The 27,285-nt window shown below is 38.0% G+C and overlaps 2 protein-coding genes and 3 long non-coding RNA genes across 5 annotated transcripts in view; 1 reads left to right on the top strand and 4 right to left on the bottom strand.

Moving 5' to 3' along the window:
• The window catches only part of LOC149043956 (uncharacterized), a 114,545-nt gene extending 88,517 nt beyond the window's left edge, over window positions 1-26,028 (top strand). Inside the window, exons 2-3 of the long non-coding RNA XR_016187518.1 lie at window positions 24,369-24,429; window positions 25,710-26,028. This is a non-coding gene — a long non-coding RNA (uncharacterized LOC149043956). The remainder of the gene's footprint in view (window positions 1-24,368; window positions 24,430-25,709) is intronic.
• LOC149043959 (uncharacterized) lies at window positions 130-2,820 on the bottom strand. Its single transcript, XM_089209964.1, has 5 exons — window positions 2,799-2,820; window positions 2,312-2,419; window positions 1,454-1,472; window positions 959-998; window positions 130-423 (listed from the first exon to the last, which is right to left on the bottom strand). Exons 1-5 carry the CDS (start codon window positions 2,818-2,820, stop codon window positions 130-132), a joined length of 483 nt encoding a protein of 160 aa, XP_089066090.1.
• LOC149043958 (uncharacterized) lies at window positions 2,303-6,119 on the bottom strand. The gene is made up of 5 exons (XR_016187515.1): window positions 5,987-6,119; window positions 4,702-4,805; window positions 4,290-4,354; window positions 3,998-4,194; window positions 2,303-2,419 (listed from the first exon to the last, which is right to left on the bottom strand). It is a non-coding gene; the product is annotated as an uncharacterized LOC149043958 (long non-coding RNA).
• Window positions 6,125-17,570, bottom strand: LOC149043957 (ephrin type-A receptor 4-like). The gene is made up of 3 exons (XM_089209183.1): window positions 17,501-17,570; window positions 9,209-9,282; window positions 6,125-7,577 (listed from the first exon to the last, which is right to left on the bottom strand). Exons 1-3 carry the CDS (start codon window positions 17,568-17,570, stop codon window positions 6,921-6,923), a joined length of 801 nt encoding a protein of 266 aa, XP_089065309.1. The 3' UTR covers window positions 6,125-6,920.
• LOC149043955 (uncharacterized) lies at window positions 21,728-27,021 on the bottom strand. The gene is made up of 4 exons (XR_016187555.1): window positions 26,852-27,021; window positions 23,891-23,927; window positions 23,164-23,303; window positions 21,728-22,845 (listed from the first exon to the last, which is right to left on the bottom strand). It is a non-coding gene; the product is annotated as an uncharacterized LOC149043955 (long non-coding RNA).
• Between the last annotated feature and the right edge of the window lie 264 nt (window positions 27,022-27,285).

Raw genomic sequence — 27,285 nt, 5'->3', positions numbered from 1 at the left:
GAGGGGAGATTAGGTTTGCCTTGCTACCTTCAGGATTGAGAAGAAGGCTGAATCTTTTGACGCTAGCTGCCTAAGGCTGAGTCTTTCCATGGGAGTGTTGCCGTTGGAATTTCACTGAAACACACACTATTATTTGAAGTATTTGATACCTTTCAACATCTTAACAGCCACAAGTGTCTTTGTAGGTTTCCCCTGGAGGCCTATGACTGTTGCCTTGGCAACCTGACCAAAAGCCCCTTTACCAACGACCTTTTCTAGAGTCACATGCTCTGTAGGAATCTCCCAACAGCGTGGTGAGGAATATGTAGAGGTGTATTCAGTGACGGACTGGCTCGGTTGTGGACAGTTCGCCGGTGACCGATTCCTCTCATCCAATGCCATATACTGATGGCTTTGAGAAGCTTCCGCCATCTCAAGTTCAGTCTTTTGAGTTTAAAATAATAGAAGGAATCATTAACTAGGGCTACAGCGGAACGTTTTTCAAATCTACCTTCTTTTTCATTCCGTGGTTCATGTCAAAGTTTTCTTGCGAATGTGTTGCATAATATCATCATTACAATTATATAAAAGTAGAAAAATAAAATGTGCTGGCTGGTATTAAATTTTAAATTTTCTTCAGCTGTTTCCTGAAGAAATTTCATGACCACTTATGAAACTATCTTCCATTCTTTGGGAGTTACTACTGGAAGTGCGATAGTAAAAAATTAAAAAATAATAATATAAAGGTGCTGGCTCGTATTAAACTTTCAATTTTGTTCTTCTGTTTCCTACAGATTACACTGATGATCGTTCTGATTTGTGGTGGTCGTCTCTGTGCCCATCGGCAGAGGTAGGAAAATCCGGACTGCGCTAGGAACCAATCAGATTGAAGGATTCGTTACCGTACCCTCTTGACAAAAAAATGATATACCGTATTATACCACAATAAGGTTAAGAGTTAAATCTTAAAGCGACTTACAAAAACATTCTCTATTTCCTCAATTGTATCTCTGTTTGTCCTAAAAGTAAAAAAGAAAATCACGTTTTCGGTCGCATCCGAATTCAATCGGAAGAAGCACATTGACGATTTGTTCAGCTAGGAAAGCAACATTTAGGCACTCTATAAGTATTAGTCTTGAAAGGATTAGTGACAACATGTCACATTTTGCGCTGCTACACTAACTCAAAAAAGGTTTCATAAAGATTAGGAACTAGGCATCTGTGTCTTTCATTGAGTGGACTAGCCCTAAGGAAAGATGATTATCTCTGAATAGTCCATTCTCAAAAGGTCTCGTGAGTAGTCTTAACGACATTACGTTACGGATGCTCTGGGAAATTGACTTTAGATGAAGCTCCTGCTCTAGGCGTAACTATCATAATCCATGCTTGAAATTAACAGTTGTATACAGTTTACAATCGGTATCAAAAACAAGACATGAAATTGGGCGATACTTTATCGTTCTAAAAATCTCACCTCTCTTTTCTTCTTGTTTCTAGAACGATAAAAAAGAAAAAAGTATGAAAAACATGAAAAACGTATAGTGAGAAGATAGCAAAGAAAAACCAGCTCGAAAAGTATGTTAAGAGAAAGTAAGAAATAATTCAAAGGCAATGCAGAATGATGCAATGCAGACATTTATTTTATTCTACACATGGTCAGTTTCAGTAGAAAGTGGCCACCAGGTCTAGGGTTATAATTGTAATCATAGAATTATAGAACCCGATCAAACGAGAACATATAATCACGGTCGTGAATTTTTGGATATGTGTATATTTCATAAAGGCAACAGATTATAGAGGAGATTTCCCGTGTTCACCCAGCCTCACCTAAACACTCAGAGGCTTCAGTGATACTCTGGTCGGCATGCCACGTAACTGTTTCTGATTCTCAAACTACATTTTATGGCATTTGCGGGCGTTGCGCGTTATTTCGCAATATCAGGTAATCTGGCCTACACAGACTTAAACCTTGACACTGAAAATTGATATGGACACTTTCTCGTACTCCATTTTTGTTCAGTGTTATTTGCAGTGGATTTGAGTTGTATTTTCTTCAATTTTCTTTCATCGCACATTTGCCACCTTTGTTTCAGGGAATCTTAGAAGTTTAGAGAGTATTCATTTTCAATTAAAAAGTTTCATTATATCTTTTATAATATAACGGTGTTGGACGGTAATATCTTTTTTTTAAAGGGACTTATTAGAACTGTTTCGAAATCCAGTAACATACCTTATTTTTAAAAAAGGCTATAAAAAACATAAACTGTTTTCAGTTGCTTGATACTACGCGACTTTTCTTGGGGGCTATAGTTGGCATTAATACTACTCTTACCATTTGAGTTCTTTCTCCACTTCCATACGAAAAAGACAAATATCCCAGCAGCAACAGCCAGCGCGGCAATTGATCCAACCACTGCACCAACAGTGATCCCTGTGGCACCTTGAATACAAGAGTTGAACAACGTATGAAATATATGCCTCCTCAAACTAAATTATGGCAATCCTCCGCTTAACCGTTTTAGTCATGATGCCTTTTTCTACACATAACTTTTTATTTAATTCGTGACAAATTACTTAAAAGAAGGGGTTTAACTAAGTGTGAGAACCAAATTACAGGTATTTTTTCCACCCATACCCTAACCTTACTTACTCTTTAAGATGTTTTAAAAGCAATTTGAATAACGAACCAACCAAACAAATGAAAGTTCTTTGTTATAAACTGCACTACAGCTGTTAACTACTTGATAAAAGCTTTTTTCTTTACTCTTCAAGGCTTATTTCTAGGATTCATGCAGTCTGTATGCAGTTTATAAGTTTACACGCAGGCACTTTCACGATCATTTCTCTAGCATAACTGTGCTGTATGTGTTGTGAGAATTTTAAGTAAAGTAATATACGTTGGATTTTGAGTCCAAATGTTTGCTCTCTTATCTAGTTGGTAACGATTGTGTTAAAAAATTTCTTACATTCTGCCGAAATTAGAGCATCGGGCAAAATGCCTATTGTTCTCGCGACATTTACTTCCAGTAGCGAAAAAAAATTAGATATTTGTAATATTAGCGGAGAAGCGTACACCGTTCGATTTTTATTGAATGAGATCTTGCACCCTTCCTCCCATAGGGAATACTGCTTCAGCCATTAACTTCTCAGATCGAAGTTAAGAAACAAAGGCCTCGCAAGTTATTGTTTGAGCTTTTTATCATGCTCTGCCCAAGGGCATATCCCTTTCTCACCCTGCAGCCCTTTGCTCTTGTGGTGTTATACAGAATGTAACGGTATAATCTAACCGACAGAAAAACACTCAATCCCACAAACTTAACTACTTTATTAAACAGCGAATAATGTTCTTAACAAGGAGCGACTCCTAGAAGCAGTACAATATTTATCGTAAATAAACTTAATTAAGCCCGCCACAGTCTATACCCTAGATCACCACTGACACAATCTCACTGCTGTCGCCAAAGTTCCTTGAAATGAGCAATTTTCCCTAGTAACTCTCTCTCGGTAGAGCTTTCAAAACAGTCGTCGCTCCGACAACAACAATTACTCCTACTACTACATAAGTGAGTCTTTATATATATTCATAAAGTGTTCTGGAACATTCTTGAAGCTTACATAACCTTTTGAATAGTATTACATACTAAATGCGTGACTTGATAAAATATTCTGGAAAGTTCTATGGTATGCAAATCAGTATGACTAAGCAGTCTGGAGAAATCAAGAAGTGTATATTTACAATAATTACTCATAACAAGAATGATCTAAGATGTATATGTATGATGTTTTAAAAGATCAATACAACCAAGTACATCAACATGGATACCATAAACAAGAAGAATGTTCCAAATAGATGCTGAACATACTTGTGCAGCGTGCATAATGTGTGTGTGTGTGTGTGTTCCGCTTGAAAGTGATTAAATCTCATTCCATGATTAACCACTCCAATTGAAGCATATCATGGACTAAGATTTCTGCTACCAATGAACTGTGATGTTTGTATCGAAGGATTAAAACTTACTGCCAGGTGACGTTATTGTTCCTGCTTCAGTAGTTCCAGTTTCGAAGTCAATTTGCAATCTTGTCCTTTTTATAGCACTCGCAGTGAAGTCTCAAAGCTTCCCATCTCTGGAAGCATTACGAAGTACTATTATAACATCTTGCTCTTTTACTTTGGAATCGATTATGAGTGCAAGGTAAAAAGTTGCACTTTCACACCTTGATTAAGACAAAAAACGAGGGTCATTACAAGGCGAAGTGCCTTAGAAACCGGAAAATTATAATTCATTTGCTGATCCAGGCAATTTACAAACCTGATGTTACTTTTCAACTGCACACTTTTGAAACCTGCAAATCTCCAAGCAAAAGCGTCTTCCATCTAAAGAAGGAACAGAAAAGTGAAACTGAACAGGAGTTCGAGGAGTTCATCCAGCACCTTAAACACCAACACACAATCAGATAAACATATGAATGTTCACCGACATTGAGAATATCACTAATTTGTCATGAAAAACCTCTTTTATAAACGTTCATGGCATGCCCATGCAAGCGCTGAACAGGCTCATCTGGAATTTTTTAGTTCATTAAAATAGGTCTCTATTTCTTTTGATAGCCGGCCATTATCGCACGACAACCAAAACTAAAATTTTAACTGTATGCAACGGCAGAAATAGAAGAAAGAAATAAAGATATAAATAGAAATATTGCTCTAAACAAAATGGTTACCACTTCCTTGAGTCTCGTCAGTAATGAGGATATGTCGTATTTCCCATCAGTACAACCTTCACTGGTGATGACCATGGTTATGTTAATCAGTACTTTTACCATGACTGTACATGTGAATAAAAAGACACTGCAATTAGACACAAATGAACGTAGACTTGTTGATATTTTGTGACTTCATTGCATATCATGATTAACATTTCATTTCCCGCACTAAAGTAAATACCATCATCTAGAATGTAAACAGGGACTAAGAGCCGACCGCTTTCACTGAGGAGTTAAAAATGTAGCAATCAGGTTATCCAAGAAAATTTTCAATTGAATATGCTCTTAATATGTTGGAAATGGCATCAAAAAGGACTGTATTTTTTAAAGTTTCAAGGGGAAGCATGCCCTTTCACCTCTATAGGAGCTTCTACAAGAATAATTTGGGCATGATTTTCTATCAAGAGAGGTTCTTAACTACACTAGTCTGGTTTCTTTCTGACATTTACACGCATGATACATGTAGGTTACTTTATCACAATAACATCATGGAGCGGTTATTTTTGGGCAATGTCGGCGATGAAGTCGCAAAAAACGGCAGAAGAGAGTCATAAAAAACCCTCGTGGGTTTATTGTGCTACAAACACAGATGGCTTTCTCTCTCGGCTCTGGAAATAGATGAGTTATTCTTGCTTCTTATCAAAACGAAATATTTTTACCCGATACAATAAATCATTTATTGACCAAGCCCGTTCGATCATGATGGCTGGATATTACCCTTGACCGAACCGTTGGTCAATATTCCCTCTTTGGGAGCTGTTGCGCAAAGCGATTAATTGCCACATGCCACGCGACACACCTTTGTCTATTCTTTATCGGTTATAGTACCTGGTTTAGTTTTGTTAGTGCTTTCGTAGCATGAACAGTGTTTTGTCAAGTGGTGTTGTTTTTCTCGCCTACCCACCCGTTTCTTGTTAAGGCCTTTCAGGTGAGGTGGCAGAGAGATTTCGCTTCCTCGTTCGCTCCAATTTTATTATTCTAGGAAATAGACTTCTCTCATAGCCAAAACGGACTATGCTGTTGTTGTGTTGGTGGTGGGAGGAATTACGCATATATCCTGATCGATGTTTTTTAAGCATTAAGTAGAACGTAACACCGGAGAGCCTTTTGTTTCTTTGAACATTTTGAATTTTCATAGACAAAATCGAAATGATCCTCTTTAGGCCTTAGGACTCTTATTAATCGATAATGATTAGGAAAAGACCAAACACTAATATATATATATATATATATATATGTATACCTTCACAATCTGCCATATTAGATGATCTGCTGTAACCTTCTTTACACGTGCAACCAGTTCTGCCAGTATCAGATGCTGAATTTGCAGGACAAGGCACGCATATTGCATTACTAACAGAATCCTTATAGAAGCCTCTCTGACACATTTTGATAACCTTGGCACTAGTCATCACCAGAGGCTTGGTTACCCAGAAAACTCTTTTTGTCTTCACTCCTTATGACTCTCATAATGACTATCATTCAGGTTTTTGAACAACATGCGTCCGTAAATTTAATATAACCCCTAACCTGGGGCTATCAGACCTAAATACGAAGACCCGAAAACGAAGACCCGAAAATCAATACCCCGTATTTTTGCAAAATCAAAAAAGGAAATGAAGAATAGACCAATAAAAATTGACAAATGGAGGGAGGGGGGGGGGGGGAAGGGGCAGGATTTATATATTATTGATCAGGATTTATTAAGTTTTGCATTTTCTTAGTAGCCCAGTCGAAATTCAACTTATCTCCCTGCACAGTTGCACGGCTCCTAAGAGTAAATCAGTCCGGTGCTGATTTGTGATCATAGATTTTGAATGTAACGGAGCCAATAGATTAATATATCCATCTGCGAAAAAACCAAGACAAAGCAAAAAGAAACGGTACTTTGCAAAATGGTACTTTGCAAAAAGGGGCTCTTTGTCCTTGGGTCTTCGTTTTCGGTTCCTATGTCCTTGACTATTTATTTATCCACGTCCACCGATTGAATTTATACGAACATGTGAAGTATGACCAAACAGTCCATTTTCATGTAAGTTATGCATCGAAGCTTCTATAAGCTTTTTATCAAACGATGAACAAATGTTGTGGTCATTTAGATGTTTAACCATTTGAATGATTAAATATCTGTTTTGGACCCAACGCTTCGGAGGCAAATCCAGGTTTTAAGTGCAGCACTAACCTTTGCAGTTGAAAGATCCATTTGTCAACTCATAACCATAATTGCAAAGGCAGGTCGAGTTATCTGTAATGTTCCACTCCCCATTACTAAGGCACACGCCAAATAACTTTTTGTTGTTTTTCGTAATCGAGTTAGGATCTGTACATTTTCCTTCTTGTTTGGTTAAATTGCTTTCATTTGCTGGGGCGACTGTTCTTGAAAACCTAACCATTTTGGAAGCGACCGTTTTAGAGCAGAAATGATATCTCACAACAAACTTTCTTATTGTCAAGCAGGCTCCTTGGTCTAGTAATGCTAAATAAATTCCCTTTGCTTTTGTCAATATTGACCCATAAAATATTTCTCTGGTGCGCTTCCCAGGTGCAGGTAGAGTTTTGGGAGTTATAACAGTTTCTTTGTGGAAATTTAGTCGTCTTGGGTCTGAATGAAACTCGTAATCAGTATGATAAGAATACAGAGAGAAGTTCGTTCTGCAGAATGGCCCCACGTTAGCTATGGAGCAGTTATAGAGGATATAGGTCACTTCAATGTCGAGTCGTGTAGCATTCTTGATGTTAATGAACTCTGTCATTAACCAGTTCTTTGGTTCCTCAATCGTGCCATAAATATCACAGACTGTGTAGAAAGGCGCTTGAGTTGAAGGATGACCCCACTGTAAGAGAATAAAAATCCAATTATTGGTCAATCGTGAAAGAGTAAAGTATTCACTTCAAAAGTGGCGGTCTGTAAGTACACTATACTGGAAATTTCTGCACATATGCCACACAAGTATGGAGCATTATCAGATGGGCTGATACTTTAACTGTGTTCAACATGAATCAATAATTCTATAATAATAAAATATAATTGTTCATTTATCTTTGCCTGAATGTAGCGAAGCGTAATGAAACAAAAGATAAATGGTTTCTTGAATTCCCAAGCACGAGTGCATTTGTCGGCAGTGTGTTTTAAGTGCCGGCGTGAGATTATGGGAAAGAAGTGTGATATGTAAACTAGCAAGTATATATTCGCTGAACAGTAAACAAGTTTCATTGTGGATTTTTACAAGCGGACAGTTAAATTTTGTTCTTCTTTATTGTTTGGGTGGAATCCTGTAGTCCATTTCCTCGTAACGATTTTTAGTTGTGCTTTCCTGATGATTGACAGTCATTATAAGTGGTTTTGTTTATTCAATTTACTTTGGCCGCATCGAACGTGTAGAGCTTGTTTAATTTTTTGGTGTCTAAACAGTGTAAACAGTTGTTTTTGTCTTGTGATTAGTTGGTTAGTTCAATAAATGGGCTAAGAATTGTCTGCTTATCCCGCACCGCATTTCTGGTTGTCAGTTTTTTGGGTGCGGGGAATTCAAGAATTATCAAATTACATATTATAATAAACTCCAAATGGCATTATTTTACAGCGTGCGTGCTTTTTCATGCGATATTTACCAAAAACTTGACTGTTTCATACATTTAGGCTTTGATCTCTTTGGAATGATGAATACTTCTGATTGTCACTGACTTATAATTGGCTCTCCGTTATTGAAATGCCAAGTAAGGTCATGGGAAGTCCTAGTTTATTGGAGGATGGGAAGAAGGATACTGAAATTGTGCAAGATGAAGAGGGAAAAAACATTAGTTATCTAATTTATATAACTAATGTTTAAAAATAAGTTTAATCAAGTTCATCCTAAAAAATTAGTTCAAGTGTTAGTTTTTTGAAAAATTGACATAACAGATCTGAAAAGGAAATCGAAAAAGGTTCTCTATTGCTCTTATAAAATATCTCTTTCCAATAACATGACAAATAAAGGAAAACGTTGCTCCTTTGCTTCTTGATTGATATGATTTTAGGTCCTAAGGTAAGTCAAAACTCTCTCATTCTAGGTGACTATTTTTTCTTCAGCTTCATATTTTTGCATATAAGATGTGTCTCATCTCAACTAAAAATACAGTACATGCCTGGACCAAATCCATGGGAAATTATCATTGGTTTGAGTAACGTAGAGGCTTGAGAAACAAACGTTTTAGACCACATACTGAACATCACCTGTGCATTTTCTGGTTTCTCTAGGCTCATATTTTCTCTCACAAAACCTTCCTGCTCACATTTATTTGGATTTCAACCGCCCATTGCTTGCTTCATTTTCCAATTTTTTTTTAATCTCTACCTTGATTTCCTTTGTAAGCGGGGATTACTATTACAAAATATGCATAGATGTACTTGATAGCGACAAAGGTAATGTTTAATAATACACGTAAGAATGGTTTTTACGACATGGCCTATCAAAATCAAGTAACTCACCCCTGCTCCTCCACTACTTTCTTTAAAAATAGTCCAGTACCAAAGATCTGATCCTGGTTCCTCAATAAGAGTCTCTGCAAAGGAATGTCATAAACTTTTTTATGACAAAGTTCTGGTATAACGCCCACTATCATTGGTTGGAAGAGTTTGTTTTATCAGAGAACAAAACACGGAGCTGAGCCAAGGCTGTCGCGCCATCTGCCTATTTGTACAATTTCCGCCCATCGGCTCGGACTTCGCTGTAGCTTTTTGGTTTAACTGAAAGTAAATTTCGGAACAAGGGAGCCGGCAAGTTAGCCATAAAAGAACCAAACAAAGGTTTGTAAACATGCCAAGCGCAGTAATTAACATCATCATAGCGCGAACAGAGGTGAAAATCACCAAAGAAAAAACTTAATGGACTGTCAGAGTTATTAAAGGTTTAAAGCTCAGTTAGATTGTAAGATTACGCACGGTAATAAAAACTCAAACACAATTAACACTCGTATAGTATAAATAGTTTCGTGTTCAAAAACAAAACAGAACCAAAAAAGGAATGATGAAAAATACAACCAAACTTAAATAGCTGTTAAAATTTATTCCAATCATAACGGTGTCAGAGCGACTGCCACCGTGCTGTGGTCTATCACGCTCATAAAGGCAATCTCAGGTGACATCACAAGGAAGCAAGCCTCAGAAATTACACAGGCCGCACTTTGAGTGAACAACTAAGAGCTTTCTCGGATATCCCTTCGATGCCTTTAGTGGCAGGCCTTCTCAGTCACAGCAGCCGAGTTTTAAAGCGCTGTCACCTCACACAATCTTCGTGTTCCTGTGTGATTTGGCTGTCATTTAGTCAGAAAACAAACTCTTTGAGCCGTTTGTTTTTTTTAATTATGATGTGAAAAAAATTGTCTTTTCTTGACCCACAAATTGGCCTGATTTCACAGAACATTTTACTTTCAGATTCTGCATTAAGATTGAAAAGCTTCAGGCAAAAGTGTTAAATTCGACCTGCCGAAATTTTTGAGTTTGTAAACTATCAGTCCGGGATGGTTATCAGATTTGATAACCACGTGAGGTCACAACATGGCAACTATAATGCTAATAATAATAATACACTTATTTATATAGCGCAAATTCAACATACGTTTTTAAAATGCGCTTGACAATCTTAAACTATCAAAAAACAAATAAATACAAAACTGTGTGATAAGCTAAAAATTATACAATAGTTAGTAAAAGTTGTAAAATGTAAAATACTATTTCATAGATGCGATCCTAGAAAGATGAGTCTTGAGCTTTTACTTGGAAGTATTAAGACTCTGCTCCTCTCTTATCTCTATTGGCAAAGAGTTCCAGAGGCGAGGGGTAGCAACAGCAAACGCACGGTCACCATGAGTTGGCAAGGTTCTTATAGCTAATGGTGTTAGTAGGATTGTGTTATTAGATCATAGTCCATATTTGGAGTTCTGTTTAAGAGAGACTAAATTCTTGATATATTCTGCTGCTGTTCCATAGATAGACCTATAGGTTACAGGGATTACCTTAAAGTTAATTCTATGCTTAATATTTAACCAATGAAGTTCCGTTAACAATGGAGTAATGTCACAACATCTGGGCGCTCTAAATACCAGTCTTGCGGCAGCATTTTGAACGCGTTGCATTTTAGATATAAGACAATTACGTAATCCATACAGAAGAGAATTATGATAGTCGAGGCGGCTCTTAACGAACGCATGTATCAAATTCTCCGAGATTTCTTGAGTTAAGAATTTTCTCATTTTCTGCTGATATTATAGAGGTAGAAGAAACCTGCTTTGCAAGTTTTTGTTATATGCGTGCTGATTGTAAAGTTGGCATCAAACCACGCACCCAAGTTTCTAATTGCCTCTGTACTGGGGGATATACAAGACTCTCCTACAGCCAAGTTGTCAATATCCACCTTCTCCAACTTCACTTGAGTGCTAATAAGAACAACCTCAGACTTATCTTCGTTGATCCTGAACCTATATTTGATCATCCACTCCCGTACATCACGTATACAAGCCTCCATCGTACCAACAGCCGAATCTTGAGTGGCACGATCACCCGGTCGAAAAGCAAGATGAAGCTGGGTGTCGTCGGCATAACAATGCACTGTGGGTAAGTGTTGACTGACAATGTCGCACAATTGACTCCTGCAGATGGAAAACAATAATGGACCGAGGCAGGAACCTTGCGGTACACCAAAGCCGATGTCAAACTTGCCGAAAGTTGCACCGTCTATTACAACCTGTTGGAGTCTACCCGACAGATACGAACGAACCCACTCCACTACAGTTCTACAAAATACAAACTTATCCTCAAGACCCCGAAGCAATACCGTATGTTCGATCGTATCAAATGCAGAGCTCAAGTCAGGGGAAGACCAATAACGTTACATGTTCTTTGTTCATTTTAAGTAAGATGTCATTATGAACACGAAGTAACGTCGTCTCGGTGCTGTGGAACCGCTGATAAGCCGATCGCAGCTCAGGGAAAAGCCTGCATGCCATAATATGAGAAACTGCTTGTTGGGCAACTGCTTTCTCTGCAAGCTTTGACTAGAATTGAAGGTTACTTAAAGGTTGATTATTCTTCTGATCAAGTTCCAGATTAGATTTATTAAGCTTGGGCTTGACTAGCGCCCCTTTCCACGCATCAGGGAAATGGCCCTGCTCGAGGGAGAGATTTACACTGGACGATATAGCGGGTGACAGTTCATCCAAACACTCCCAAACAACACTGATAGGAAGAGAATTAATTGCACACGACTTTGTGGGTGCACTCGCAATAAGCTTCCTCACTGACTCAACTCCTGCAAATGAAGGATCTAGCTCACGATGAATGTTCCTGATCTTTCGAAGACAAAAATGACCGAATTCATTAGCTCGTTAAGGCGGATAGAGTTCGTCACCAGATCCCCCAAAGAGACGGTTGACTGCATTAAAAGGACTTCGCTGGTCAGTACTATTCTCATGATTAATGAAGTTCGCGTAATAATCTCTCCTTGCCCGTTCAATTACATGATTTGCATGATTTTCGCTCTAGTAAATGTCCATCTATCTGATTCAAGGCCACTGGCTCTCCAGATGCACTCACATTTGCGGCCGTCTCTCTTTGCTGCCTTGATGGTATCATTAAACCAGGGTTCGCGTGGCCGCACGGTAATGGTTTTCATGACAATAGGAGCGTACTTATCCAAGAGACCAGAAAAAATGGAATTATAGCAGGAAACAAGATCGTCCAGTTCCCGTGGTGCCTCGCAACACAATAAGTCAGATTGCTGTAGATCTTTCCTGAAAGCATTGATATCAATAGCTTTTACTTTCCTGTATGATACTTCCTTTACTGAAAACGCAGGCTTACGCAGCACCAGGTTACACAGCACTCTATAGTGGTCAGACAGGTAACAGTCTGAAATCGGTGCAGTTTCCACTAAAATAATGGCCTCCCGTGGAAAATTTATGTTTTTCGGGGAGCAACTTCAGAATACCCCGCAACTCATTTACATGTCATTGAATAAGAATAGCGTCTATTGTGTTATGCCTCGATCTTCAAAGCCTCCCGACACATGTAAATGAGTTGCGGGGTATTCTGAAGTTTAGCCTTTTTCAGAGAAGTACTTTAGTAGGTTTTTATAGACATGAAATGTAAATAAACTAAATTGGGTCAACACGGCGCCGTGCTCGACTCTTCTCAGTCAAGACTAGTACAGAAGAAGGACCGTCTGTTAAAATTTTTATGGCGATCATCATCACATAACGCCAAGCGTGAATAAAAAGCACGGCAAAGTTTTGTGCAAAGCCTATGCATCAATTTTATGTAATAAAATATTGTATCCTTCCTAAAATTAGTTTATCAGAATAAGAATTAGTTACCAAGCACAAGTATGGCTTTGTACAACGATAGTTTCAAGGTTTAGGAAAGTTTCTTCCCCTGTAAATATTTCCCGAATCTGCTGGCCTCCTAAAATCCTCAGACCTTTGCCCTGACAGCCCAACCTCATCCAAACTTTGGCAACTGGGGCGATTAGCAAATGAATGACACATACAACCGAGCCTATTTCCACATACACACCCCTCAATCTTGTTACCTTATTCTGGATTTCCAATTCCCTGACTAGTTATTTCGTAATGGTGTCTACAAGTTTTGGAAAATGGTTGGGTTGAAATATATTGCAAGTATTTGCCAGTAGACGGTCAAATTAGAACTTTTTACAGATCAATAAAATTTGTTGTTGTGTTTCATGTTAATATGTTGCCACAACTCCACCTTCCATAAAAATCATTTGTTTGGAAACATAAGAGAATACCATCTAAAACTTTTCAACCTCATTAGTATGGCCAATAACAACATCAACTCAACTTTAAAACTAGAGAAAAAAACCTGATCGATGTTCTTAATTGATTTCTGTAATGTACAAATGAAATCCTGGTATTATTTCTAGGTTTCTACAAATATCTTCATGAACAAATCCTAAGTCTCTCTTCATCATCAAGTTTTAATTATGATATTCTAGTTCTAGCTTGTCTTCCTTTAAATCAAACGTTTGCTGCGCAAGAAACATGATAGAAAAATTTCGTATTTCTATTGTTAGAGTTGTGAAGATCATGGATAGTTGGTTTAAAGACACTGACATCATATCGAGTTCCAGCAGAGGTTATCAAATTAAATAACAGAAAACATCTCAAAGAGAAGTAGTGTATTTCCAGCCAGAGGACAATCATAAAACAGCTTTAAACACGAGTTAAAGAGATTTTTTTTATTAATAGTCGACGCTTATCAAAGGAGGTTGAAACGCTAGGGAAAACAATGGAGCAAGCAGTCATACCTGGCAACTTCAAGAGAAGATATAAGAGAAGCCCATACGATTGTGTGTGTTGTTCTACTAAATCACTGTTCTCATCGATTGGGGATGTCTTAAGTCGAAGTCGTTTACCTTCTCCTTTAATTTTGGCTCATTTTCCCAATCGAAATTATCAGTCACGCTCAATAGAATACAATTGAAAAGTCATCGAATTGGAGGACCTCGAAAACCTGTAGCCTGCTAAGAAGTATTTTGGGAGAAGGGACGGACTTAGTCTGTCTGGATCTGTGACTTATCTCTTTATCCTACTTGCAAAAAGGTTTAGTTGCTCTCTCTTTTGTTGTTGTGTGTATTTGTTTGTGTGCGTTGTATGGATTGTTTATACTTTAGTGAGTTTTTGTATCTTTTCTATCGAATAACATGTATACGGGTAGTTTGTCCAAATTTGACGTCTTATATCATTGAACGTTCGGGGAATCAGAGTTCAAATCAAGAGGAGGTGTATTTTTTTTCATACCTAAGAGATCATAAAGCAAACATTTATTTTTTACGAGAAACATATTCAGAACGAGCCGATGATGATGCTACTCTATTCAATGCGGACATAGAATCTTTAGAAATGGCCTCGAAAATTGTTGGGGATTTCGGAGGAATTGCTGGTCTGTCCCTAAATGTAAAGAAAACGGCGCTTGGGTTGGGGAAATGGGAAAGTAATAGAAATAAGCCTCTGGATTTAAAATGGTTCCACAGCCCTGTTAAGATATTTGGGGATATATTTTTCGTACAATATTAAGGAGAATAACGAGCTCAACTTCGACAAAAAAATCCAAAAGTTGCAAACTAAGCTGGATATGTGGACTTCACGGGATTTGACGATATTTGGAAGAGCCATGTTAACATGGAGGTGGGGGACCCCAGGTAGGTGAGGTAACCCACCTAGGTGGGGTAACACGCCTGTCCATATAATTTCTCATTTTATTTTGATCACGTTTACATGATAGGTGGGGTGACCCGCCTAAGCAGGTTGCCCGGTCTACCAGGTAAGGTAACCCTGTCAGCCGAGGTGACAATTTGCCATGTAAACGTCTCAAGGTGTGGTAACCCGCCTTGCCGGGGTTGCGTTCATGGCAAAAAGCTCAAAAGCGAAACATGTATGTTTTAAAACTTTGTACAGTTTCTAGCCGTCTCATGGCAAAAATCGCCAGAAACCGCAACAGACACACAAGGAATGTAAAATGTTCACATTTCGGAATATTTAGCGTTGTAAATCGACCATATTTGGTTTCCCAAACTATTCCGTGTAACGTATTAAGTCAACGGTTTCTCGCGAAGCCAAACACCGCGTAACACAACGCGTGACGCTTTCATGAATAAATACATATGTGTCCGAGGATTAATCTTTCGTTTTTTTCCGAGATGTGAGTTTGGGACGCCTCTGCTCAAACTCCTAAATTGCAAGCGCGACAGCAACCGCAAGAAACCTCACCCCAGCACCCCGGGGTTGTAAGATTGCACGTGAACCCGTTCTATTTTACGACCACGGCTAGGCGGGTTTCCTCGCCTACCTGGGGTTCCCCACCTCCATGTAAACAAGTCCTAAAACCTTGGGTATCTCGCAACTTATCTACTCGGCCTCTAATCTGGATGTTCCCATGGGAATTGTGGAAATTGGAAGAACAAAATCTTTCAAGTTCCTCTGGAAAAGCAAAAAAAATAAGATAAAAAGATCAGGCCTTTACCTAGATTTAGACAACGGTGGCATACGCATGACCGATTTTGATGTTATGTTAAAAGCCCTAAAACTCAACTGGATCCCGGGACTGTTATGGATTTCAGACAATAATGATTGGTGTATTATTCCAAAGCATTATTTCAGAAGTAAGGGAGGGTTAAACTTTCTACTAAGGTGCAACTACGACACGAATTACGTTAATGATATCCCACTCATCTGTAAGAAGATACTAGAATTCTTCAACGAATTAAAAACTCTTTACTCGTACAATCAAAAGCAGGAGTTAATGTTGTTTAATAACAAAGATATATTGGTTAACTATTCAGGTTTGGTATCAAGGCGGACGATGAATGTGTATACTACGGAAATAGAGATTCAATTAGGCACTCTTTTATCGAATGTATGTTTACCAGAATGTTTACCCAAAAGGTCTTGAACTGGTTCGACTAAGTGAATGCGTGCCAAATCTCTCCTACCACAGAGGAGACCTTGTTCGGTATTACTGCAAGCTCCCACGACACAACAATAATACGGAAATTCAACTACACCGCCTTAATTATGTGCCATTACATTTATTCAGCCAAGTTAAATAGCTTGGCCATCTCCTTTCAGGATTTTATCAGTAAGCTACTCATTAATCTAATAATCTTGAAAATTTGTCTTAATTATATGTTTTATTGAGAAGCACTCCTGCCTCCTCAAAGTCAATATACCGTATAATGTATTATAAGTAACTGTATATTCAGGAAGTAATGTAAGTAGAGTATTTTATTATTAGTAGTGTAAGTAGCCCGTATTGCAAGTAATTATATTTTTTGTAACTAACCATAGTTAATACTGTATTGCTAGCATGAGTAACCTACATTGTAAGTATCGTTAATATTGTTCTGTAAGAAGTGTAGCGTAATGCGTCTTGCATTGTAAGTATTGTTTTGTAGAATTGTGTTTTGTAATAAAAGCAAAGATTTCGAAAAAAAAAAAATTCAAAAAACTAATAATTGCAACCGATACCGACATTATATACTGCATGTGACTAAAAGAGCTCCGCTTTTAGGCTTGGCTAAATCTACATATTACGTGACCGAAGCTGTATTTCAGTTGGATATTAATCACTTGGACGAAATCCAGTTGAAGCTGTTTTGAAGCGAAATACATAACAGCCCAAAAATATCTGGTCTGTATCCAGACATATGAAACATAAGAAGTGGAGAAAGTTGATGCTGCCTCAAAAATAGGTCATTTACGTTGGTCCTTCGATCTCATTAAGCTCCAGATTCGCATCATATTTAAATTCCCCTAATTAACGTTGAGAAAGGTGGAAGTATCAATTGAAACGCCTTTCTTAAAGATCGAGTTTTTAGTCAAAGCCCATCGTCTAAAGGGCACAACAGTTATAGCATCGATTCATGAAAGGCTCTCTACCCTAGCCTTCCAGTGATAAACGGAGAAGAAATGCGACCCAAACGCTTCAATAACATTCTACTTCTCTCATTTAACACGGGTAGCTTACTTAACGCGCTTGGCTAAAGTCGCACAAAGTCCAGGATTTACCGAAGCCAAGTAGCAATTAATTGTGGAAACACCCCGTGGGAGCACAATCACGAAAAAATGCATAACATGTTTTTTATAAATTTTGTTTGGCTCGGCAGTTTGAGTGGCTTTCAGTCGTATAGCGCGGCAGCACTTGTCGTACTTAACTGCTTGCTGAACTTAATTAAACACCCTTCAGTCGTCTGATGCGAACTCTTACCTGCTTCTCCTGAAACTTGGCGCAAAAAAGCGATTAGCCAAAGAACTAAAGTAGCACGGAATAAATTCATTATTAACGATTTATCCGATAACTGGTCACATGAGACACGCACTCAACTCTTTCTACACGGCTGTTTCAAAACGCCCGTCAGTGGAAATTCAGTTCGCGCATGTCAGATTGACATTTTCAATTTGAAACCGCTGAAAATGTACGCTTAACGGCTCGACAAGAAAGAGCCCACTGATAACTAGGTCGCAAAAAGTATATGCGCAAAGCCCGAGGAAATAGCTAACTTATGTGCAGACATTGTGTTTTGCTTCCCTGGTTAATGTTCTCCTAGAAAAGATTGCATTTGCGGGATAGTTAACTATACGACGGCTTAATGGCATCTTGTTTTGACGCAAGATGACTTATCGCCTTTTTGAGGTCTTCTCATTTTCAGGCAAGATTCTGATTGATTCGAATTTTTCTTTCAATAAAGGAACGACTCTGGCTTTACGTCTCACCTTTGCCGTTAGTTTCTATACCTTGACGTTTTAATCCAAATTGTTTTGAGCGGTGTAGTCTGCGATTACACTTCATCACCGAAATAGTAAATATGGCGTCCATCTCCTCTTCGACCTCGAACTAATGCCCATGAACTACGCGAATTTATCCTCTTAATGCAATCATGCTTACCCATGGGCTAAAAAAAGAATACACGATGTATGACAAAGTGCTAAAATGTCCATGGCCTTCTGTCATGTGCAAGAAAGGTGCACTAAGTGCGTGTGATTTCCTTCCCGAAAAGTGTACGTCATCGATCTGTCACGGGAAGCTGCAGGAAATAGCGAAAGCAGGGACAAGACGTTTCTTTCGGTCAACATTTCAGTCACGATCAGGGATAATATAGCCCCCAATTACATGTTACTATTTTTGCTTTGATCTGGTAGTTAAATCTTTGTTCTTGGCCATGATCAACATGGTTTATTGCAAATATTCCCTCCCCCTTCAAATGGAACGAACTACACGCAATAACACAAAAATTCAAATATTCCTGCACCCCTTCCTGAAAGAAGGTACGAATCCTAAGGGTATACCCTTTTGAAAAAATAAAAGGTCGGAAAAAGGAACTTCGGAACATATCTTGAGTCAATTTAGAACTGCTTTGCTTAGTCCAAGTTTAGTTTAGAACTCGTTTCAATTATTGCATTCAGATGGTTAATTTTGGTCTCTCTGAACATCAAAAAATATTGGAAAACTTTGCCGAATTTGTGGAGAGCGATTAAAGAACTGAAGGCAAAAGATAAGTGTGAGAACAGCTTTCTTTGCGATGATAAGATGGAGATTATTTTCACAGCCTTTGACGTCAAAGTTCGTAAAGATGACCTTGACATGTGCCCTCTCAAGTTCTGCCACAAGTGCTACAAGCTTGCTTTAAGAGGAGGCACACGCCTTGCTTGCAATGTGTAGCCTCCACACAAACGCACTGGCAACTGTAAGATCTGCAGTTTCTTTAAAGATCAAAATAGACCTGGTGGGAAGAAGATTAAACCTGGAATAAAACCAAGAGAGGACTCGGCTAGACCCAAGGGACAAGTGGAAATGTTGAAGGAATGTCTGGCACTTTAAGCTTCCAACCTGCTCCAGCCACACTCTCATTTTCTGAGGAGGTAATGAATCTACAAAGCTTTAGAGGATCAGAACCTCTTTATCCAGAACAGTTTGTTGAAAACAAGCATGAGTATATGTGCCCAATTTGAAAAGAGGTACTTGATCAACCAGTCCAGACAAAATGATGAACTCCACACATATTTTGTGCTAGTTGTTGGTCACTTTCTTTTAAAATGTGTAGATCCCTTTGCCCAGTGTGCTGACCTGTCACTGTAAATCCTAACAAGTTCATTGAGCCAGCTCCTTTTGTTCTTTGCACTATACTTTCAGAGTTAGATTTTCAATGTCCTACATGTAAACTTCACCAACTACCTCAACATCAAGAATATTGCATTCAAAGCCCTACAACAACACCCACACACATCTTAACCACTTCCCAAAGATCAGTTTCAGTAAAACCATCCCCCCCTTGTCCAAGTGAAACCCATACCTGAAGCACAGGAAAAGGGACCAGAACAGGTAAATGTACTATCAATACAAGCAGAACTTACAACCACCACTAGCACAACAACAACCTGTGGGGAAAAACTGTCAGTTTATCAACTACTAACCAGCCCAAAGGAAGATTATTCATCCCTAAAGGAGGAAGTTGGATTGTTCATCATTCGACATTTCCTTTCACAGTCTCAGGATGGGGCAACTATTCTCCTCAAAACAGGTGGCCAGGTAATAAAATATTTTTTTAAGTTGAAAATAAAGACATTCGTTTCAAAACAAAAGATAAGATAATCCATTTTCAGCCCTTAGAAGAGTTTATTCTATTGCTTTGAAGAGGGACATAAAGGACACCTAACTAAATGGTTCTCTATTTCAGGTTTGTGTTCCTGGACTTCACATTAGCTTGGGTGTGTTTAACCCATTGACTTCCGATGCGCCCTCATGCGCCCAGAAATAAAACCCCTCTGAAATTCCAATGCGCCCTCATGCGCCCTGTCAGAAATGGCTTGTTTTGATTGGCTGTAGCTTAGAAACAAAACTCCCCTGGGTATTGAAAAGCAGTGAAACGTGACATGCAAAAAATAAGCTTTCGTTTGAGACCAAACTCACTATTCCACGTTAACAGTGCGATTTTTGACAAATTTTTCAAAAATATGTCGTGGTCTAAGACATGGCTTCTGGAAGAATTGATGAAAGTTAATTTTCATCCGATGAAGAGCAAGAAGTCTTCGCTGGTTTTATCATCGAAGAAATTGAAAAAAGCGACAAGCTCGTCAAGCACCGCATGAACAAAACTTGCTTCGCAATGTGGATGACGAGATGGAAGACTTTTTCGACCTACGGTCGCAAGAAAGGGGAAGCAATTCCGATGTTGAGCTATACGCTAGTGAGGAGGAAGAAGGAAGCGACGAAAGTAGTGATGAAGAATCTGCCGCAGAAGAAAGCCGACCAAATGCTCTTCAATGGTCTAGCTAATTGCGACAAATTAATGTTGAAGAATTCTCCATTCGTCGTGGCCCGACCAGAGATCTCGGAGAAAATGCAACTGCCAAAGATTTCTTCAATGTATTTATCGACGATGCTTACATTGACGAAATCGTCCGATACACCGTTGCGTACGCTCGTTCGAAAGGGGATCGATCGTTCACATCTACTCAAGCGGAAATTTCAGCGTATCTCGGGCTAAACATTCTCATTGGAATCCATGAACTTCCTCAGCTGGCAATGTACTGGGATTCTGACGAGTTTGTTGGAGTTGATTGCTTAAAAAAAACGATCCCAGAGCACTGCTTCATGACTCTGGGGAAATATTTACATCATGCTGACCCGACCGCAGAAGACCAAAACGATCTCCTCTGCAAAGTTTGCCCCCTTGTAACTCGCTTGGAGCAAAAGTTTGCCTAAGCGAAGAACATATATGCATTGTTCAAAGTGAAACTTTTCATTTAGGCGTAAAAATTGGTTTGTTCTTGCTCATGACTCGCAAAAAGTAATTTTATAGCTGCACCTTGTGACGTGTCGCGATGTCGCTATGGCGGGCAAATTCAAAATTGACCCGCGTTAGAAAGTTTAGGATTCCTTTTGTTAAGGAGAAATTTGCGATCTGTCTTTTGGTGTTGTATTTGAGGGAAAGCTTTTTACATGATTCTGATGGAATAAGAGTGCAAAAGAGAGTCATCATACTGATAAATACTTTCAAAGCTGAAGGCAACCTTGCTAATGACTCGCTGTACATCATGAAGTTGAATCCGTTCTCTAGCTTTAGAATTTTTTTTGAGAGAGCCTGATGCTCAAGTTGAAAATAAAATTTGACAGGGGGAAAGTATATTATTTAATATGCAACTTTGTGCAGTTTCCCTTCAGTAGAGTGAAATGAAGACATTAAAATCTTAAATTATTTTGGCAGTGGTCTGTGTGTTCACTGTAGCAGCCATTTTCTCTGGAATTTCAGGGGGTGGTCTGAGCTCTAAGGTGTGGGGCTCATTAAGAAACTGTTTGATGAACTAGAGAACCAGTGCTTTGCACTGGACAAAAAAAATTCAAATGATGCTGGCAGGAGACAGTGAAGAGAATGACAAAAAGATCCAGGCATTCAGAGCTGCCCAACTACATACTAGACAGGCACAAAAATTTCATTAAAAAGCCAATTCTTTACAGGAGTTGCTGAATTTACAAAGTCTGCATGCTAATGTTCATATCATGCCTGCCTACTTTACACTACTACAGGAGGAGATAGACAAACTCCTTGGAAATGCAAAGGAGGAGGTAGCAATAATATATTTGTGTTTTCCAGTATAACAGCTGTACAATCCTCCAATTCCATCGCACACGTTTCAAACCCATCTTAATTTTTCAGTTGAAGAAGGTATGATTTTGTTTTACAGATCATTTATTTATAACATTACACTAGCTAAAATGAATTTAACAAACTATCAACAGCAAGATTTAAAAAGTATTATCTCAACATTATAGGAAAAGCTTTTGGATGAACAAATGGAATTGGCTGCCTTTGAGAAAGTCAATGGACCATTATCAGTTCATTTGGATGAAGTTTTCAAGAAAATGAATGTCAAGAGACAAGCTTACCATGGAAAATCATTAACTGGTAACCATGTACACACTTGCTGCAAGGTAACACAAATCCTACCCTTAGAGAAGGAAATTGTTGACTCACAAAATTCTATTAAACTGTTGCAGGTTTCTTTTTTGGTAGGAACACAATATCATTTAACTATGCAATACTGTGGCGACAAAAAACAGAGGAGCTGTCCTTCCTTCCTTTCTCAAGCAAGAGAAATTAGTGTTAAATTTAAACAAGTTTTCATGTTATTTGCTGCTTGCCACTTAGTCTATGAAAGTGCTGACTATCTCAATAATGGCAAGATTGATAAGCTACGTAAGTGAAAGAAAGAACCTCACTTTTATGAAAAACATGAATTCAATAATGAGATCATGTCTTAAGTCTGTTCCACCTTTTCTTGTTGCAGAGGAAGACATCACAAATTTTCTTCGGTTCATTAGGGAAAAATTCCCAGACATGATGATCACACCAAGGCTCCATATGCTAGAAGAACATGTTTGCCCTTATCTTCAACAATGGATTCCATGGTGAACAAAGGATTGAAGGAATACACTCCTTCAACACTCCTTCGAAACCCAGTCCCAGCATGTGACTATGTGAAGAAAAAGGACACGAGATTACGTCAAATCCTTGTTAACCACCACATTGCCACGAGTCCGGAAAGCTCCCAAACCTAAAGAGAGAAATTTAAAACGAAAAGCGAACAAGTAAATCTCCTGCCTTTTCACTTGCAATGTATCGATTCATTGACTAAGAACGAGTACTATGTATGTAAATCTAGAGTAATTTAGTTCCTTAAGTACTAATTTAGATAAATAAAGGTGTTACCGCACCCTTTGGAACCAAAACTAAAGCTCTCCAGTCATTTACAGACTGTTTTGCTTAAAATTCAATACCTTCGAAATTCAAAATGGAGTCGCATAACGGCCAATCTTGACATATTAATAGCGCCTCGAAAGGAGTCTAAAACAATTTGGATTAAAACACTTACCTCTATCAGTTGTTCAGTAAGGTTTGAAGTCTTCTCTTGTGATTCTGCTTTGCTCTAAAAAATTCAGGCCTTTTGCAAATTGAAATCAAAGTTTTCAGTTAATTTCAAAGGGTGTGCTTGTTGAACTCCACCATAGCAACCTGTTTTCATTGAATATAGGCAAAATTTGGCCGATTTTACTTAAATTTTGGACACACATTAATTAACCCTTTAACTCCCAAGATCTCATTTGTAATTCTCCTTACTGTTTGCCGTACAGTTCTTGTGATGTTAGTTTGGAGAATTTGATATTGGATAAATTTATAATCCCCTAACTGATATTTTTCTTTACTCTCATCACTTGTTTGCCTGATATTCTATTGATATTGTAAGGAGAAATTCTGTCTTGGTCACACATAGGAGTAAAAGGGTTAAACAAGCTGGTGGTTAAAAATAATTAAGCTACCACATTCCTTTCTGATTCCTTTCTGATATTCAATGTTGCTTTCTGTGAATGCAATAAAGTCTGCATATTAAAATGTATGTCTACCATCAATGAAAAAACCCATTATGGGCATCTATTTGAAGCATTGTTGCAATGAATAATACATATGACTGTCAACCTTAGGAAATCGTAAAACTTAAGCTTTCTGATGGTGTTTTGCATCAAATCAATATTTCACTTCAAACATACCATTTTAAGACTTTGTTGGGCTAATTCACATAAAGTTATGAGCATGATACTTACCAGCAGATACAGTCCTTTGGCATCTTTTAGCACCAATCTGGAAATGAAGAGACAAGAATCAATATCAGTTCACATAATAGCATTCATAACATTTTGTATCAATGAAATGTTCAACCCTTTCACTCCCATAAGTGATCAAGGCAGAATTTCTCATTACAGTATCAATAGAATATCAAGCAGACTTATGACAAGAATAAAGGAATTACGGTCAACTCACCGATGGTCCAACTCGCCGACGCCAACTCACTGACGTATAAAATCAAGTAGAGACGTCGGCGAGTTGGTCCTCAATCCAATACAACTTATTAGAAGTTAAACATACAGAAAAGTAAACGATATTTGTTATCATCAATATTTTTTGTTATCACTTGGTTCAGTATTGTAACTTCAAAGAAACCTTTTCTATTTACAGTTATAGAACTTGTGCAGTGTTGTTAATAAACTTGTTCAAAACAAGGATTCTTTTTTCATAAAATAAATGTGGACAAGCAAAATGGAAAAAAAGGAAAAGGTTGGAAGAGATGGAATAATAAAATGAAGTGAGTAGTAACCTAACAACAACAACTGACATTACAATAAGCTGAGCTAAAATTTGTTTTAAATGTCATTTTCCACAGTATTCAGAAATCTTAATTTATCATGCCCATGCAAAAGAAAGTAAATTTTAGAAATAATATGGGTTCCGAGAAATATACCTTAATCTGTAACAAATAGAGATTATTCCATGGAAAGTGTGCACAAATGAGTGTTACTGCTTCAAAACAAAATAAATGCGTGAGCCCAGTAAACTAGTGAGTTTTTTGATCAACACAAAAAGTGGTTAAAAGTTGTTCAAGCATTTTCCATGGTATGATGATTGTAAGCTTAGGACTGTGAAAATAAATTGGTTGTTCAATTAGAGTCAAAAATGATAGTAATTAACAGCAGAAATCCTTATTCAGGGCATGAAGTTAATTTTTTTTCTGATAGCCACTTGGCTCCTAAGTTCTTCAAAGTGGTAGCCAATTAAAAAAAAGTTGGTCGCCATTTTCAAAGACAAACAAAACCTTTTTTTATATTGTCATCATTCTAGAAATTAAGTTAGGGAAAAGATCTTTAACATGCTACAAAGTGAACACTAGGATGGATGATATGTAACGTTTAAGCTCACCTAAATCCAAGATGCCGTCTAGTTATCAAGTGATCGAGATGCATGTGCTATGTTTTGAGACAAACTTAACAAGGAAGTTTGCTGCAGACTTGTCTTTGCAAATCTTTTTAAATCACTATATCTCTAGGTAAGGTTATGATGAAACATTCTAGTCGCCAATTTGGCAACTAATTTTCAGGATTTGGTTGCCAAAGTGAAAAATTTAGTCCCATTGGCACCTGTATTAGGCACAATTCCATGCCCTGCTATTTGTATTAAAACATATTCCATTTTTAAACAATTCTCTTATACAAGATAAAGATAATTTCTCAAAGATTAAAAGGTGAGAAGGAAAAAAAAAGGTGATACTATATGATTGTTTTGGACTGTTTACAAAGAAATTTCAGTTAAGATCAAATAAACACCCCTTGAACGTCCATCGTCATGATTTCCAATACATACACAAGTCATATGCAATAACTATTTTTTTTCCAATTACATAAAAACTGCAGTATGCAGGCATTGTTGGAAAGATAAAAATCGATGATAATAAAAATAAGAATTTTAGGGTAATAGGGTCATTTATTTAGATCTTGTAAGTATAGTTGTCAATCAGGTAACATCTCCTTGTAAGAACATAGTCTTGTTACAACTTCTAATTAATTTCTTTCCTTTTTTTTCTTCTCAAAGAAATAAAAAGTGTTTCAATTGTGGAGGGAGAGGCCACTCCTACAAGGAGTGTGCCTCTCCCTGTGGAAGAGAAAGAGGAGGAAACAGAAGAGGCAAGAGAGGAGGAAGAGGGGACATTGTGGTGGTGGCCAAGGGGGTGTACGTAGTAGCCATGTTCACCACATCACCTTAAATTTTTATTTAAAATATTAAAATGGATCAACTGTCTCTCACTCATTTTATAGATGTCATTGCTGCAGATAAATTTAGCTATATCTGCAAATAATACATTTTTTACCAAGCCTGAGCGCCATACTAGAAAACATTTTCCTGAGGTCCTTATAAAAAAAAACTGATGGTCAATATTCATTGGTAGAACACAAGCAAGCAAAGTTAGCAAGTGAGTTATTAAATTGCACTTGGACTTAACTTTTAAATTTTAAATTTGCTGCCTTTCAAAACAAAAGTACACCAGTTATGATGGTTTTAGTGGACCAAATCAGTGGTGGTATTTACTTCAAGACTACCTTGCCATATAGCGATGCAAATTAAACTTCATTTTCCTAAATGTCACAAAATGGGATAGCCCCCAGAGCTGAGGATATAACCCATTGCCAAACCAAGCGTTTACGCAGAATTGTGGGAGTTTTTGAGCAAATAATTGATAACTAATTCAGTCGTTTCTTCTAAATCTTTCACCTGGAACTAGCTTGGAAAAATTTCAATAGAATTGAAAACCATCAACTATCACACACGTTTAGTGATGTCTATGGACATTCCACCACATAGGCTGATTTATGCATCGGTGACACTGACTCGTAGGGTAACGTGTGTATTACATTGTAATGTCCAACAGCACCCCTCAAAACGGCTATCTCAGAGTTTCTACTGACAATAACCTTGTTCTTTTTTAATTATTGGAAGCCCTGGATGGCGAAAACATGGAACGGTTACAAAAAGTAAGGTCCAAGAATTAAGAAACCAATTAGCATCAAAAGCATATAAATTAAATAACAATTTTTGTACTCGTCGTTGACAGTCTTTATCAGAACGCGGCAGTAATAAAAGAAACGAGGAGCGATTGGCTAACTGACAAAAGCAACTATGGAATACTTTTCATACGCCTCCTCGCGGCAGAAAGCTGCGAATTACTTGGTACTTACCTCTCCTGAATGAGTGGAAGTCGGTAATGAAGACTTGTAAGAAAAACTCCGCCCTACGAGAGGCTGGCACAAGATATCCAGTGTAAGGTAGAACTTTCACAGCTGATAAGAGGGAAAATACAACGCGTTTACGTTTCACATGTAATGGAAATTTAATTGAAGTTACGAATTAGCGGTTGCTTATGCATTCTGGGAAAGCTAAATGCAGGCTCTCATTGGAGCAATCTAGAGGTGTGACGGAGGTGTGTCCATAACCATGGTTACTGAAATGAACTTTTTCAACCTTCGCGGCGGAATACTGCGGGAGGGAAAATGGTAACTAGTGTATTGGCTTCGACTGCATCTGATGGATTAACATTTAACGCGGATAAATTGCAGCAACAACAATACATTGATAAACATTTCTATCCCTGGAACGTAATTTATTGCTTCAC

The sequence above is a fragment of the Pocillopora damicornis genome, chromosome 6, assembly GCF_964200805.1.
Source record: "Pocillopora damicornis chromosome 6, jaPocDami1.2, whole genome shotgun sequence".
In the NCBI taxonomy this organism is placed as follows: domain Eukaryota; kingdom Metazoa; phylum Cnidaria; class Anthozoa; order Scleractinia; family Pocilloporidae; genus Pocillopora; species Pocillopora damicornis.
Note: the sequence above shows the minus strand (reverse complement) of the source record. Positions and strands in the feature narration are given on the sequence as shown.